Raw genomic sequence first — 18138 nt, forward strand, 5'->3', positions numbered from 1 at the left:
GCATAGAGTTCTGGAGAACCTTGTCTCAGCCCTGCAAGGTATTGGCACCTAGCTGGTCCTGTATCTGAGTCTTCAAAAGGCCATTTCCCTGTTCTATCAAGCCAGTTGCTTCAGGATGGTGGGGAACACGGTAAGACCGGGGAATTCCATGAGCATGGGGCCCATTGCCATACTTCATTTTCTGTTAAGTGAATTCCTAGACCAGAAACAATGTCGTGTGGACTACCATGATGGTAGATAAGACATTCTGCAAGTCCACAGATGGTAGTTTTGGCAGAAGCATTGCATTAAGGGAAGGCAAATCCATATTCAGAGTAGGTGTCTATTCCGGTAAGAAAAGGCTGCCCCTTCCATGATGGAAGGAGTCCAGTGCAATCAACCTGCCACCAAGTAGCTGGCTGATTACCCCAGGGAGTGGTATGATGTCAGGGACTCAGTGTTGGTCTCTGCTGCTGGCAGGTTGGGCACTCAGCGATGGCTGTAGCCAGATCAGCCTTGGTGGGTGTAAGTCCATGGTGCAGAGCCCATGCATAGCCTCCATCCTTGCCATCATGGTCACTTTGTTCATGAGCCCATTGGGTGATGATAGGGATTGACTGGAGAAGGAGGCTGACTGGTATGGACTGAACAGGTCATCTACTTTATTATTAAAATCTTTCTCTGTCGAGGTCATTCTTTGGTGAGCATTCACACAGGACAAAGATATCTTCATGTTTTTTGCCCATTCACAGAGATAGATCCACTTTTCTTCCCCAAATTTCTTTGTCACCAATTTTCTAATCATGTTCCTTCCATGTCCCTGACCATCCAGCCAAACCATTGGCTACAGCCCATGAATTGGTATATACTCGCATGTCTGGCCAGTTATCCTTCCAAGCAAAATGAACAATCAGGTGAATTGCTCTTAAATTCTGCCTTCTGAGAGGATTTCCCTTCAGCACTGTCCTTCAGATAAGTCCCAGAAAGGGGCTACAGTATTGCAGCCGTCCACTCCTGTGATTATATGTACGTATATATCAGTAACTCGGTAGTGTCATCCATAACATGAGGGTGTGACACACAAGCTCCATCTCACACAGAGATAGGAAAATGCAGTAACCCACTGACTTGATACTAAGCACTAGAATTTTTATTTCCTGAGGATTCTACATCTTCCTCTGCTGCTTTCTCAGTGCTTAGGAGATTTGAGTACATTTCACTATTTTTAGAACATTCCTGGTTTGCTTTGATATTTGGGTTTTCTTGTTTTTCTTGTCCTCCCACTCTCTTTTTAGCTAATAATTTACAACATTCTTTGTAACCCTATGAAAATTGGGCATTGCATCAGTTTACCAAGCGAAAATTCAAAGAAAGGTTACTGTGATGTCCTAACTACACTATGTGATCATCTGCTTAACATATTTGAAAATATTGAATAAAAGTATGGAAGGCATTGTCTCAGCACTAAACAATTTTTGTGGGAAATTCAGAGGGTCACCTCAAGCACATTTCATATTTTACACAGTAGCGCCACAACTTAGCAATGTGAAGTTGCCAAACACCCCATATGCCAGGATATGGCACCTTAGTCCTTCTGACACCTAAAAAGCCCTGAAAAAACGTGACTTCTTGATATCTGTTGACTTGGGATGTGTCCATTATTGGCTACTCCTAGAAGTGCAGGAGATATGGCAGGAACACCATTTCCCCACAGCTTATCTTAAAGCTTTGAAGCTCATCCCCAGTTCTGAAGATCACCAATAACCTCACTGGTCCCATCACCTCTAGCAACAACCCTCTCAACTGAGCAGGGATTTTAGGAATCTGTGCACATGTTTATACTTTTCTGGAAATCTGAGACACCAAAACAGCAGGATTATTTTGTGCCATTGTCTTTCCTCACTTCCTAACATAAGCCTTGTGCATAATTGATGTACAGTAAATATTGGACGTATTTGATGAATCAATTTCTCTGCTGGGCCCACCATATATTCTATTTATCTATATTTCTCAGCTTTAAAACCTTAAGATAAACATTAAAAGCCTTGATCCTTTGCTCAGGTGACACATTTCTGTGAGAGATGTTATTCTAGACTAGTTAATGGGAGTAAATTTATTTTTGTTTTTATTATTATATCCTGGATCAGAACTTCCATGATTAGCCATCACAGCCTGATTTTCTAAGAGCGTATGGTCATGCCAGCAGACACTTCTGACAGTACTATTTGTTTTTGAGTTGTGATTATAGAATCCTTTTAACAAATAATATTAGTTGTCACAAAAGAACTGTGTGATGGTTTGGCTACGAGTTTCAGATATATTAACTACTTCTGTTATTTTTTTGTATGTGATAACACCACTCTTGTTTCATAGTCACCACTTCAGAAAAGATGTACAAGAAATCTAAAAGAATGAAAATAAGCTTTTGCATAAGACCACAAGAAAATTACAGAGGAGAAATGAAACAGATGGGAGCAAAAGATAGGAATCATGAATAATGCCTCGCTGTCTAAACTAAATAAATACGGTCACTTAAAGAAGGAACTATAATGTTATTTGTTTATAAAACTTTGTGTTTAAAATTGCACTGTACTCTCTCCTCCTTTAGAGCAAATGACTATTCCAGAGAGACAAAGCTATTACTATCATTAGTATCTACAATGATTCTACTTCACAATTCATAAAATATTGCTTAAAAATCTAAAGCCTTAGGACACAAACATAGATCATCATGGTAGACCGATTTGAAATCCATTCACAAATCATGTTGTTCATATACCTTTTATATTCCAACGTAAATCCAGTTTGACAAGTTTTATTTAATAAGCCTTGAATTTACCTTTAAAAGCAAAAGTGTTTTCCTTTCTCTCTTTACCACATGTTAAATACTATACTTTTATATCCACCAGCTGCTCTTGTGAGCATCACTGATGGCCCACTGCCTTCGGACTTTTCCTTTTATAATGGGAACAAATAACCAGAGAGCAGAAATGAGCCCAACACGCGTAATTTCCGTCTAAGCCCCACTTGCCACTCTCCTCTGCCTCCTTCTTCCTATCTCTTCCCACTTTCCATTTTCTTTCAGGACTTTCATTTTCTTTAGGATTATTGGTTTCTATAAGGTTGACAAGGACCTTGTAAGGTCCCCCAGGACTGCTATTCCTTTTCCCTCTCTTTTCTTAAAACAGTTACGGAGGATTAGAGTTAATATCACACACTTTATATTATGTGTATATATACATTATGTATTATATTAATATTATTGAATTTTCAATATTTTAAAAATATTCAAAAGTACATTTACATAAAGATGTCAAAGAGGAACAAATACACTAGACACCAGGAATAACAGGAAAACTGTCTAACACAGGCAGCCTTGTTAGAACATGGTGCTGCTGGATCTAACGTCTTGTCTTCCCCATAGGAGCCAATTATTTTTCCTTAGAGAGCAATCCTTTCTGATTTTCACAGACTACTTGCTGATAATTTATCTCACAAAGAGACTGAGTGAAGGCATGTGGCCGGATCATTTTGGCCTCATCGCCATTTCTAAAATAACCCAACCGCTACTCCCCGTAGCTCTCCTGTATTCATGTGTATGAAGGGCAGTTCATAGCCAGCACACTCAATGATCTTTTTCTCTTTGTTTCAAAGATTGAAACTATTGTATATATATGAAAGTTGGGGTTTTTATTTGAACAGCACTGCCAGCCTCATTTCATGCTGTTCATACAATTGTGAACAGATTCTATTAGTATTAAAAGGACCTTAGGAACTATGACCTCCCTACAATATTCCTATAAGCATTTACTAAGTTCTTTCTTTACTTTTTCACTGGAATGACCTCCACTTCCAAGGCTATCTTTACCTTTGTCAACTAGCATCAACGGGTACAATACTTCCTTAGACCATGTTCAAATATCCTCATGAAAGTTTGCTAAGGAACAGCTCCTCCACTATTCTAAAGCCAGGCACTACGGCGGTGCTAAGGACATGCTGCTAAGCAGAAATGAACATGTTCCTCTCCGTAACTTCCGCAGTTTAGTGCGTCTATTATAATAGCTAACACTGAATGATTATACTAAGTGGCAGACACTAAGCTTTAGTGCTTTTTCTGCAGTTTCTTATTTAATCATCATAATGACCTTAGGAAAAGCTGTTGCTATCCCCTTATACATTCCTAAGATCTGAGGCTTAATGAGGAAAACCTTAGCTGTGTGACTGACATAGCCAGTAATGGCACAACCAGAATGTGCATCTAGGTTTTTCTGACACCAAAAGCTCGACTTTTAACCAGTAAAATGATCTGTCTCCCTATCTGTTCCAAGTGACAGTCCATGTCTAACTTGGCAGCTATCATGATTCTAACTTGTATTTACACGATTTTATTCATAGTCTACCTGTGTCCGTCCAGTTTATTTACCTGAGTTTGCAACCGTGAAAACTGTTGTCTCCTTATCCACAGAACCGAGCTGAGCGCTGGGCAGAAAGGGATAGGGTCTATCTCACTCCTGTAAAACAAGCCCTGTATTGGCCTTAATTTCCTCCTTTTCCCAGTTCCCCCCGCCCAATGGCAAGATCACATCTGCGTTTGAATATCATCCTTTACTTCCTGCTCCTTCCCCAACACTTGTGTCCATATTCAAGCTACTTTCATTGCAAAGCTCCATGCTTACCTTTTTGAAGCAGCAGAAAGAGAACTGGAGGCGTTTCCAGAAGATCTAACTTCAGTTTTGTGTTTTAGCATTTATGACTCATTATTTAGCTCTGGGCCAAGCACTTAACTTCTTCAAGTATCCTCAGGGTTAACACCCACTTTGCTAATCCCACAGGGCGATTGGAAAGATCAGATGAGATTAGGTATGAGAAAACTATTTGAAAACTCCAGTGTGTTATGTAATTTAATACCTACAAGAACAGTGCAGCTCAACTATTAATATAAAATTTTCCTCTAAGAGCCAAAATTTTAATCAGTGGAAAGAGCTGATTGCTGCATATTTCTGAGGAGGCAGGGTCAGGGTTCACAGAGCCAACTGCTTATTGAAGTCCATTCCAAGGGCCCCAGCTCACCCTCACCCAATTCTTTTCTAAATCCTTTTGCATTTTCTTTTCACTGTTAATTTACACCTTTATAGAATAAAGGAGTTTCAGAGTAAGAAAGAATCTTAGAGTTGATTTACGTCAATCAACTTTCATTTTACAAATAAATTTGCTAGGAGCTCCTTGCCCTAAATTCTAATTCTATTCTCATCTCTGAGCTTCCCAGGTTGACACACCCCCTCCATGTCCCTATGCTCCTTCACCCCCTCCATTTCACCCTCCATGCCTCATCCCTCCCTCTCTGCACCTGCCCCTCTCTATGGGCCTTTTCATCCCTGGGACCGCCTGTTTTCAGTATTGGTCATTAGCCTATTCTTATTATGTACAGTTTTAAAGTTATAAAGTAATTTGTCTTCAAATTTGGTAAAACTATGTTATTCAACCAAATAAAATACTTCTGTTACTAGGGGCAAAAGTCCAAAATGATTTTTTCCCATGACAGACATATAACCTGAAATATTGTCTTATATGTTTTGGAGCACGCATTATGGGACTCTCTTTTTGGGCAGAAAGAACGCTATCAAGGGCTGAATATTTCAGCATGTTTAAAATAATAAAATACATTAGGACATTTTAACATTAGCTGCAACTTTTTAAATCTACTAGGTTTTTTTAATTTGCTGTCATATTTGGCTGATATAAACTAATAAAATGAGGAAGGATTCATTAAAATATGAGAAAAATAACATTGCTAAAATTATGAGGTTGTATTTAATCTATTTTCCTTGCATTTTTTAAGTGAGATAATTTTCTGATACTATTTCAGCCTTAATAAAATGTCCTTTAAATACTATAGAAATCAAAGATCTTAGACATGAAAAGAATGATTTGACTAAAATGGGCACAAGGAAACGTCGTGTGAAAATACTTAAAAACAGTGGGGACTCTTTTTTGAATCGGAAAATCAGCCATTGTGAAACACTGTTAGTTTAGCCTTGAGTAAAACAGCAGAAATAAAAAGTAATTTTAGTCAGAACAAAGAGGAAGAGAAAATTGTGAGTTCAACAAAGAGAGAAACAGATTTTGCTCCAACTGTAAAGCTTCAGAAAGCTGAAGTCTTAATTTACACGATCCGAGGGCGCGGAGGGGGCTTCTCTGTGCTGAACTAAACTGAGTCTAGAGTCACAGTCACACACTTGGCAGCAGGTCAATCATCAGTGTCAGATTTGACGAACTTTTTCCGTCAAACAGAACTTAAATGCTAGATGAGCATGACTCTCAGTATCTTTAGACAGAGGAGTTTTGGAATGACATTTTGCTGCTCGCCGGAATAAATAACTCGTCCTTGAACCTGGAACCCTCTAAACCATTGTAGATGGTTAAAGTCATGCAAAACTAAGTGGTTTTTGCTGTACAGATGCTTGCTTAAGAAAGCAATATTTTATCTAAATGACTAGGCGATGGCAAAGGTTCTTTCAGCTTGAGGATATTCTGTACAGACGTGTCTATTTTCAGGAAGTTTATCAGTCTTGTGTCTGGAGACCCAGATAACAGAAGACAGTGAATGCTGAGCTTCGTGGTTCAGGGAGAAAAAAACAAGCTACAGGTCCAGTAAAGCATGAAATAGTGACAGTAATGACAAAATAAAACGTATTCTTCTTTCCACCCATAGTTTGTAACCCCATATAGGGCAGGGGATCAGCGTCGAGGTTCGTATAAGCAGAATAATTCTTTCTCCAAGTGAGAAGAGCTAACATAAGTTGTCCACTAACATTATGCTACACATAGTTCTAGGTACCTGTACCCGCATTATCTGTTTACCCCTCACAACACTCTGTGGTCTAACGTTAATATTGCATTTCTGCAGGTGAAAGAAATGGAAACACAGAGGAGTGCGATCATTGGCGCAGAGTCACACAGGTGATGGGCGTTGAAGTTGGCGCCAGATTCGGGCGGCCTGGCTCAAGAGGCCACAGCACCAAGCCCAGCAGACTGTAGAGCGAGGGGCAGCTTCTGCGCAGGCTCACCGGGCAGCGTGGCCAAACGGCCTCTGATGTGAGTGCAGTTGACTGAAAGACATGTGGTCCAGGAAACTGAGGATGGTCACGGCCATCCAACCAAAGATAGAGGGAAGGAATACCCAGGTCGATTCCAAAAAGTTTGAGTTGGGAGGACGAGGGGAAGTCAAAAGCAGCAGAGTGCAGAGTTCTCATGATGGTCCTTTCCAAAGCCTGCCTCCATTTCTGCTCCTGTGGGCGGCATAGGGATCTTTGGAATTCTTCACAGTGGGTAAGATGACTTTTATTACTGAGGTAGCCACCTTTTTTGTAGTTAGGACCTGAGTAAATGAGGCCAGTCCACTTAGAAGATTTTCATGTGTCCACAGATTTTTACTAAATGATTTGTCTCTAATAGCAAGAGGCGAAGTCTACACTGGCCACCAGGTATCAGGCGGGAAGTTCCTATGTAAGCGGATCCTGTTTACCTTTGGTCACATTTTTCTTTTTTGTTAGATAATGCCACAGTTTGAGGGAGGAAGCATCTGTTTTCTGGATATAAATATGAGAGTGTTTTGCTTTTTAAGGAAAAAATATCTAGAAATTATGTTTGTACTTAAAAAAATCTATATAATGAAATCCTCTCTTTATATTAATTCAATGATCTAATTTAGTATATTCTCTGAAATACTGATCTATCTCTGTGGCCCATATGTTTTCAAACGATGAATCATTTCATTTCTACATTTGGTACATAAACTATTACTGTTCCTGAATAAATATGAATATACCGTTTTATAGTGATTTCTATATCTCTAGTCAGGCTGAAATTTAAAATGTGATAAATCATTAGAAAATATAAAGAAACAATGCATAATCCTGAAAATGTAAGGGAAAATGAAATTATCTCTCTGGGAAAAATTTGCACAGTCATGATTCTTGCTCTTTATTTGTTACTTGAAAGAACTCCAGACATTTTGAAAATTCCAAGGGTAGAACTGCATTTTATTGTGAAAGGTGACTTCAAGTAAAAGCACAGGGAAAACGTCAAGGAGTTATATTTTCTTACCTGGCAAACAAGTGCCCAGCTAAAATCGTGGCGCTTGTAAAAGAAACCTTATTGTTTAACCACTTCATTGTCTGACTTCCTCTAAGGAGAGAACGGTATCTGTGTTGCCAATAATAGTGCTGGGAAAAGCACAGTCTGGAAGTGGGGGAGGAACTCATCCTACCTTGAAATTCTAATTTAGGAGAATGTTACAGGCCACTGCAGGACCAGCAATTGAAAAACAAGGTGTGCAAAAATGAACAACTCAGGTTTCAAAGCTTAAAAACAAAGATACTAAGAAAGAGCCGAAACTCGTGCAGCCTGTTTGCTAATTGTCAGAACTAGTGCTGGGAATGCGTGAGTCAAATCCAATGGAAAAAGTGTGGGTGGTAGGATTCTGGGCGATTAACTTTCTTCCCTTCACTATTTTCCATGTCTATCCTATGATGAACATATGCTACTTTTATATTATGTTAAAAAAAAAAGCTTTTTAAAAATTACTTTTGTTTCTCTGACTACTACATCTGCATATGGCAAGTGCTCTCGCCAGTCCTGTCCTCTGGTAGTCACGTAAAACACAGTGAGTATAAAAATCTAGGCGAACACACCAGATTTCAGGGTGGGCTAACCCTCAGTAATTCCCTACATTGCAACAAAATAATTTTTTAGTTTAACTTCTATTTCTGTCAAGCAATGTGAACTAGTTACCCCTAATGTTTAACTCTACTTAACCTATGTATCAAGAGACTACACATTAGATTAAATAGGTAAAATACTCTCTGATGATGACTGGCTTTGAGTGGAAATATTCCATTCACTGAAATATCTGTTCCATAGGAAATGATAGAGTCATTTCATCAAAATTATTTCAGGAATTGGTAAAAGTTACCATAATAAAATTCATATTGAGACTAGAATATTGCCTTTGTAAAGAATCTGCTCATAAAGTTGCATGCTGCAGAAGGAGGACTGTGGAGTTGCTTTTGCTTGTGTTTACACGTAGCAGAATTGAAGGCATTTGGGAAAAGTTTTAGTGAAGGCGCTGTCAACCTGATGAAGAAAGGGCACACTGCAGTACAGGAAGCACAGCAGAAATGGTTGCACCCCTCAGATTCAAATTCTAAGACTACTAATAGCCTAGACTTCCTAAACCTGAGAGGTCTACATCTCAAAGAACATGGATTCTGGTCTAGACACATCATAGTCAAGCTGATTAAAACCAAAGATTTAAAAATAATTAAAGCAGCCAGTGAAAGACAATACATTACATTCAGGGTAACAATAACTTAAACAATTGCTGACTTATCATCAGAAACTATAGAGGCCAGAAGACCATGGACCAATATCTATAAAGTGATGAAAGAAAAAAAAAAATCATCACTCAGAATTCCATATCTAGAAAAAACATCCTTCAAGAATGAAATAAAGATACTTTCATTTATAAAGGCATATCATGAAGATAAAAGAGAACTAAGAGATATCATTGCCAGAGAATCATTGCATTATAAGAAATGCTAAAAGAAGTTTTTCCAGACTAAAGGGAAATGATCCCTGAGAGAAACTTGGATCTTAAAGAAGAAATGAAGAACATTGGAATTGAGAAACATCTGGGTAAATACAAAAGATGGTTTTCCCCTAAATACACTGTACTTTAGTGCTTATTTCATGTGTAGAAGTAATAAATATGACAACCATAATGTAAAGAATGGGAGAAGGAGTGGGGTAAATGGACCCATTTGGTTTCAAGGTTTCTACAATGGTCTGTGAAAACTTAAAGTTATTTATTGTAATCCCTAGAATCATTGTAAATCAGTAGTGGTGATTAATTAATCAGTAAATTAATCTTGAATTAAAAAAATATTCCAACAATCCTAGAGCAGTCAGGAAAGGAAGAACAGACAAACAAAGAAGGAAGGGACATGAGGAAAATGAATAGCAACTACATTAAATGTAAGTGGTCTAATCTTCCAAGTAAAAAACAGAGATTGTCAGATAGGATTTGAAAGGAAAACCTAACAAAAGGAAAACCTTATCGACCTCTTATATGAGGTCTATAAGAGAAACACTTTAACTATAAGACACAGATAGGTTGAAAGTGAATGGATAGAAAAGACATACCATGTGAAGAGTAGGCATAAGAAAGCTGGCTTGGCTATATTAATATCAGGAAAAAAAGACTTCGAAGACTTTTACCACAGATAAAGAGGGACAAGATCTATTCAGCAAGAAATGATAACAATTATAAGGGTGTATGTGCTTAAAATCACAGCTTCAAAATATATGAAGCTAAAATTGACTGAATTAAAAGGAGCAAAAGATAACTCCACCACCGTAGGTGGAGATTTTAATACCCCTGTCTCAGTAATTGGCTGAACAACTAGCTCTTCTCCCCTAAAAGAAATCACTAGACAAAGAAATCACTTCAGTAGTGCATGGGTTGGTTATTGGGGTGGATCTTCATTAGATGAGCTGCTTCAGGAGGGACACTATATCTTTGTAACCCCATTGATGACACAAAAATAATTTAAAAAAATATTTTTTAAATGAGTAGATCTAAAGTATTCCTATTACTATTTCTTTACATGTTCTGCATTAGTTTTTCTTATAACAATTTCTCCAGCTCTAAAAATGCCTGAGCATCCTTTTCTGGACCTGTCCTAGATAGATTGCCCTCCCATCCCATTCTCTTTACATAATGTTAAGAACCATTTCATTTTTAATTGTAATCTTTCCTCCTACAGGGCTTCTTCACAACACATGTGCTGTAGATTTCAATGGCCGTATTAGCCAGTGGATGCAGTCTATTGTGGTTGTACTGCTAATGGACCAAATGATGGCATAAATAGGCCAATTCACTTTCATGTTTCTTTGTCTTTCTTCAAAAGACATAAAACGAGACAGAACAATTTTTTTGACAGACGAAATTGATAATAAGTTTAGACCATAAGCCTGGTCTTTGAAAAACAGCATCAGAGAGTTTTTCACTCCCCTTTTAACCCCTCCTGCTGCTGCTAATTGGCAGAGTCTCTGATTTTCTTTTATGAAGACAAGATTAAAGCAGAGATTTAGCCCAAGCTGCTTCTCACAGGAGAGCTGCTTCCTCCTGTGATGGAGAACTCGGTCCTACTACTGTTCATGGTATTTTCTGGCCGAGCTTGGGATAAGTCAGCTAACCTCTTTGAGCCTCTGATCTCATCTCTCACCCCGGGAGAGTGAGGATAGGCTGCATCTTCTGTTTCACAGGGTTGCCACAAACACTAAATTAGATTTTGGGGAACATGCTTTGTAAAACCATGAAGCCTAATGCAAACATTAGGTGTCATCACTGTTCTCTATTTAATTAGAAAAGGTGACAGCTCTAGTATCACTTGCTTAATTATTTTAGCCCCTTTGCTTAACCTCCCTTTTCATTTCCAGTCTCTGTACTTCATGCAATTAGTCCCCATGGCTCAATGTATTTGTGAAACAGAATGAAAAGATGTCGTCTATCTCCTATAAGAACACACCCTACCCTTTGTCTGAGTGTAATTTTTAATTACACAACCTGACGCATATTCTCGGATCTCAGAAAGTGGCATTCCTCTGATTCTGATCATAGATTTATAATCCCGGATCGATAGTACAAGCCATGTCTGCCCTCCACTAAGCATTCTGAAGTGTCGTTCACCTTAGATTCTTTACTCCCTTCCTTCTCCTGGAAGAGAACCTTGGACCAGTGTCCTCGCCCACCTTATCCTAGTCCTGTGTGCTCGCCTCCAGGAATTAGACTCACTCCTCTGTTCCCCCCAATACTCGAGAATACCTCACAACCCAGAAAGCTGCACCTGATGGTATGTATGCTTTAGCTGCTGAAAAAGAAGATAAAATAAAAGGGACTTGTATCATAAAGAAAATGATTGTGAAGTATATTCAGGTGTCCAAGTATAAACCAACAAACAAATAAGCAAAAACAAAGACTTCCCCCAAACCTTGCCTCTGTGTAGGGCTTTACTACAGTATGCTTCCAGTCCATCACAGGGCCAGAGTATATTTTTCCAATAATACCTGAATCATCATTAGTCCAGAAGGTTCTCGGATCAGGCGTGGTCAGGATGTTGGCATGATTACATGGCTCTTTCACCTTGAAAACATAAGGAGAAAAGAAGTGATGTGACAATGGCTCCACTGTTTCAGGCCTACAGTTCTACAGGCAAGATTCCAGGGCTGAACTTAGCAGATACGGCACATCTGAGCCCTGATTAGGGTGAGCAGCCCTCCTGGTTCGTCCAGGGCTGTGCTGGTTGTGGCACTGAAAGCCCCATATCCTGGGAAACCATTCAGGCCTGGGCAAACTGGGATGGTTGGTGACCTAGGCCTGATGCAGCCTCATTGCCAGGGGTCCTGGCTGAGGAAGCACACGGGGGCTGCAGCTCAGCCCCCAATCCACACCCTTACCCAGTGCTTTTTGCAGTACGCAAACTGCACAGCCATCTGCAGAGGCTGCATGATTAGCAACCTTATAGTGTACGGACACGCATCACATAAACATGTTTTGGACTTTTATGTAACAGAAACGGTAGTTCTAGAATAAATGCTTGGGAAAACACATGATAAGGAAGAGCTCCTTTTAATTCAGTAGCACTTCAAAATGAATTCTTATTTTATAATCATAACAGCATCTGTATTTCTAAATAGTAGCACACGCATATATGCAGTAGGTATTATGTATTTAACCAAAGGGCTCTGCCTAGTGCACATCCAATGAATAGATTCCTTACAAGAAGCTTCAGGGAACAACAAGGATTTGCTTTTTATGCAACTTGATACTATTGTGATGTGTGGCTTTCAAACATATTCCCAATCAGGGAAATATAAATCTTAGTGTTAAAAAGGACATTCCGTACATATATATTTTGTAATGTGATAATTTGATTCCTGTGAAGAGTCTCTAGTATTTACTATTTAATGGATGAATTCTTTCCACTGCAGTGATAGTCGAAGTACTCAAGAATGTCATCAAGACATTGCTTAGTTCCATTGAAAATTTCATTTCACAGAAAGTCTTTATTGATGAAGGAAGCAGTGCATCCATTTATAATATGGAACAAGCTCTTTCTCTTCTTGTGAACTAGTATCAAGGAATGTGTGGGAATCAGGATCTCAAAGAGTTATTTGCACCCCTATGTTCATTGCAGCATTATTCACTGCACCATAGCCAAGATGTAGAAACAACCTAAATGTCTATGGATGGATGAATGGATAAAGAAAATGTGGTATACACATAAAAGGAAATATTATTCTGCCTTAAAAAAGAAGGAAATCCTGCCATATGCAACAACATGGATGAACTTGAGGACATTATGCTAAGTGAAATAGGCCAGACACGGAAGGACAAAAACTGTGTGAAACCACTAACAGGAGGCATCTAAAGGAGTCAAACACACAGAAGTGGGAGTAGAATGGTGGTTGCCAGGGGCTGGGAGAGGGGGAAATGGGGAGCAGCTACTCAATAAGTATGAAGTTTCACTTACACAAGATGATTAAGTTCCAGAGATCTGCTCTACAACATTGTTCCCATAGTTAACATTACTAGATTGTACACTTAAAAATTTGTTCAGAGAATAGATTTCCTGTTAAGTGTTCTTACCACAACAAAAAAAATCTAGGAATAGATCACCATCCGGTCTGTTAATACATCATATAGGCACATAAAATATTTGATACATAAATATGTAAGTGGTCTACATTTTATTAATTGAGTTTTCTGGTAATGTAATGTTTTTATAGGAAACATGATTTTAGAAGTAAAACTGTGGTAAAAAAAAATCATTAAAACATAAATCTCAAGGGAAAATAACAGACTGTGTGGAACAGCACTGCAAAACATCCCTCAACCCCACTAAGCAGTCCCAGTATACATTCCTCCAAAGGAATGACCCATTCCACTGAAGTACTTCTCCAATTGTTAGGAAGTGCTTCATGAGTTGAACAGAAATCTGGATCCTTGAAACTTTCCTCACTGATTCTAGCTTATTCTTGAGTTACATAGCACAGAGCCACTCTCTCATTTATAAAATAATGCCTCAAATATGTGAAAGCAGCTACTACATCTCACTCTAGCCTTCCACTCCCAGGTTAGCTGGCCCTCTTTCCTTCCACAGTTCTCAGGAAATGGTTTTAAGCCTCTTTACTGAGGTCGCTCTGCCCCAGAAGTCATCCTCTCTGGCATGTGAGCTAATCCGCTGGGAGTTCCCAGGCCAGGGCCAGATAGTTGCCACTGAAATAAGAAACTGGCTTTGAGGGATAACTCTCAGGGAGGATTACCAGCATTATTTCTGGATGTGAGTAATTAAAATGTTTCCAAGGACCTATAAATCTAACATATTGTGAAAGTAAAGAATGCTCCAGGGGCTGGCCCGGTGATGTAGTGGATAAGTTCGCACATTCTGCTTTGGTGGCCTGGGGTTCATGGGTTCGGATCCTGGGTGTGGACCTACCCACCGCTCATCAAGCCATGCTGTGGCAGTGTCCCACATACAAAATAGAGGAATATTGGCATGGATGTTAGCTCAGGGACAATCTTCTTCAAACCAAAAAAAAAAAAAAAAAAGAGGAAGATTTGCAACAGAAGTTAGCTCGGGGCCAATCTTCCTCACACACACAAAAAAAGAATGCTCCATTACATAGCCACTTTTTTATTCCAAAAAGTCCTAATTGATTTTATAACTATAGACCCATTTGGGAAAATTGCCCCATATGAGCGTTCTTTATCCATTAGGGTCTAATTACCTTGTGTCCTTGTGGTATTTGTATCAAATGTCATTCCCCCAGATCTCATTTACTTATGAACCATCCCTTATCACTATTTGTTTGAAAAATTTTCTACACGTTGAAGCTGCTCCTGTTAAATTCAGGTCATCAAGAATTCCTTCTTGCTCTTTGTGTTATTATCATGCAATATAACAAGCTATTCTTCATGATTCCTAAGTACCAAAGAGCCTACAGCAAATTGTCTGCAGAGCACAGAGAGTGGATTTTCAGCACGTTCCTATAAATCCATTAATAACCATATATACCTCAGCAGCTTATAAGCAATGCCCTATAACTAACTCCTGTAGTTTTAGGTACTTCACAGAAGTGAGAAACTTCATTATCAGTTGTCAATCCTACTGAGTCTGCACGAGGCCCAGAGGCTTGGCAGAAGTCAGAAGCTGAAGAAGTGACCGGCACCCTGGGTTTGACTCCGGCTAGATCCGCAATGGGCTCTTTGGTTCTTTCCCTGGAAAAGGATGGACAATAGGATATACACCTTGGAAGTGTGATTGGAGAGGGATGAAAAGGTGATTATGTAACAAGAACAGCAGAAGAACATTATGGAGCTTTTAAACATTTTATTATGGAAAATTTCAAGCATACACAGAAGTAAACAGTATTATAAACCTCTATGTACCTATCATCCAGTTTTAACAACGATCAACATTTTGCCAATCTTATTTCATCTATCCCCCCTTTTTAGGCTGGAATATTTTAAAGCAAATCCCAGATATCATGACACTTCATCTATAACTTCTTTAGAATGTGTTTCTAACTGATGACATTTTTTTATGTAACCATTATGCCATTATGCAACCAAAAATTTCAACAATAATTGGATTTATTAATGATTAATGAAGGTTATTAAAGCTTATTTATTTAATAAATGATACATGTACATTCTGAAAAACAGAATAAGTACTTGCAGTATTTTGCATACAGAGCAATTTGAGACTAATGATTTAAGAAGAGATTCTTTACAATTGTGAGCTCCAAAGAATCAATAGAACTTATCCTCACTTATTTAAATCATTATAGATATTTTTGGGGAGGGAGGATCTTAAAAAATCGTTTTTCTAACAAAAGTGGTATTGTCTTTCAACTTATTTCTCATGTGTCCCTAGAGGGAAAGGATGTAAAATTTCCTTGCCTGATAGAATTGAAAAGGTTGGCATGTGAAGGTGAAGGGAAGGGGATGGTCTCTAGAAGGTCCCTGCTGAATGCTTCATCACTATAGCTTTGAAATCTAGAATTACTTTCATAAGTTACTACAACACTAGAACATTAGAAAGATAGGGGTATTTGAATAAGGATGGAAGGACCTGAATGTGGGAAGGCAGGGTACGTCAGAAGATCACGTTTGGGGAGAAGTCAGACGTTCAGAAATTTTGGACATGAACCTGGGAATAAATTATCAAAAGTTCCACTGACATGAGAAATGAGCTAAAGTCTTAATTCTACAAAATGCCTCCAATCAATGGCAAGTTGGAATATTGGTGGGATTGCTAGCAAGAAAAGTTATGGTCATCTTCTCCATCCATCTCATCCTGATTCAAAGAATGTTGGTCCCAAATAAAAAAATATACATGTGTATATAAATAATTTTAAAATCACCTGTGATGATGATATAGGAAAAATAAAATCAGAACATACAACTTTCTCCTTGATTTACATTTGACTTATTCGTAATAATTTGTATATGACTTTCCATAAATCACTTTAGCGGTATATGCTGAAGTCATTAGTTCGTCCTAAAACATGATAGAAATTCTCAAATGCTTGTCTCTTATTAGCCAGGGAAGTTGGTTCTCTCCCATCTCAGATTACGTTCAAAGGAAAGCAAGAACACTTTATCTCTAGGGAAATGAAATTTTGCTTCTCAAACTGCTTTAGTGAGGCTTTAGAAAATGTCACCATTACAGGATGTAAAGCCATCCTGCAAATATTAATTTTGAATTCAGTTCTGTATATTCAAGAGGAAGAAAATTCATCCTGGATTGTTTCTCTTAGATGGGTTTATTACATCCAATAAGCATTTATAAAGCATTTGTTTAAGTCCAAGGTGCTACCCTGGCTGTCACAGGGACACGAAGGACACTTGTTGATCACTGGGACTTTATATTCTGATTTGGGAGCAGGACGTAGATATCTGCAAAGCGATATGGAAGCTGATATTAACTACCTCTAAACCCAACGTGAAGAATGTGGTATAGCTATTAAATTTCATCCGAGTTAAAGGAGAGAGCAACTGTGTGGGCGGGGTTGCAGAGCAAGGCCTCAAGGAGGAGGGCGGACTTGAACAGGTTTTGAAAACACTGACAACCTTTGGATTGGTGGGCAGGCAGTAGAAAGGATCCAAGGTGGGCGGGACAATGCAAACAAAGGCATGGGAGCAGAACGTCACCAGCTGTGTTTGTGCAACATGGTTGAACAATCTCATGGAACAGTAGGCTCACGGGAGAAAGGATTGGAAGTGAGGTAGACGCCAGATGGCGAAGGGCTTTGAATGTCATTGAGTCCTTCACTCTGAGGGAATTCAGGAGCCTTGGCCATTTGTATTCAAGACCAGAGTCAGAGAAGACCAAAGCTGAGGAGATGAGGAGGAGGCTGCTGTACCTTCGGAGGAAAGTTGGTAAGATCATGACGAGCGTACAGGGACGGTGAAAATGGAAAGGAAGGGTGGGCGTGGAGCGCAGCAGGAATGATTTGGTAAGATTTGATGAATGACAGAAAATGAGGGAAGATGGAGGAGTCCAAAATATTTCAGAGTTTTGGAACTTGGTGACCAGGAGGATGGTCAAATGGGGTCACAGCTGTCCATAGTCTCCAGCACCTACAGGAGCTACTGCGTACCGTGTTTAAGCTACCACTTCAGGCCTGTGGGGCACATGTGGGCCCTTGTGCATGTGCTGGGCTACCGTCCGCCACTTCACACTTGTCAGGATGAGAATCCATCCACGCTATTTCACTCCAGCAAACATCCGCATAGTCCTTGTATCTGGTGTCACCAAACTCCACCCTCATAAAGATGAGGGTTTGGACAAGGACAGCAGGAGTCTGGTCAAGAGCTTAGCTGAGGAATCGCATCAGAGATCACAAGTCTTATCATGTTGGTTTCTGTGAGCTAATGATTTATCCTCGTTCAGTTGCTTAACATTAATTACATCCATAAAACATGGAGCATGGGGACTATTCTTGGCCCCCCGAAGAGACTGTGATCCCAAGCAACTAGACAAATGTTCTTCCTTTTGTGGCTTTGTTTCACCTGCATTCTTGTTGGTT

The 18138-nt window shown here is 39.1% G+C and overlaps 1 protein-coding gene across 1 annotated transcript in view; it reads right to left on the bottom strand.

The window, feature by feature from the left end:
- SGK1 (serum/glucocorticoid regulated kinase 1) overlaps window positions 1-18138 on the bottom strand; it is a 106316-nt gene that overhangs the window by 17782 nt on the left and 70396 nt on the right. Inside the window, exon 3 of the mRNA XM_004422340.3 lies at window positions 12109-12184. Within this exon, the coding sequence (XP_004422397.1) occupies window positions 12109-12184 (76 nt within the window). The remainder of the gene's footprint in view (window positions 1-12108; window positions 12185-18138) is intronic.

Source organism: Ceratotherium simum, chromosome 19, assembly GCF_057802395.1.
Source record: "Ceratotherium simum simum isolate JZ-2026a chromosome 19, ASM5780239v1, whole genome shotgun sequence".
Lineage (NCBI taxonomy): Eukaryota > Metazoa > Chordata > Mammalia > Perissodactyla > Rhinocerotidae > Ceratotherium > Ceratotherium simum.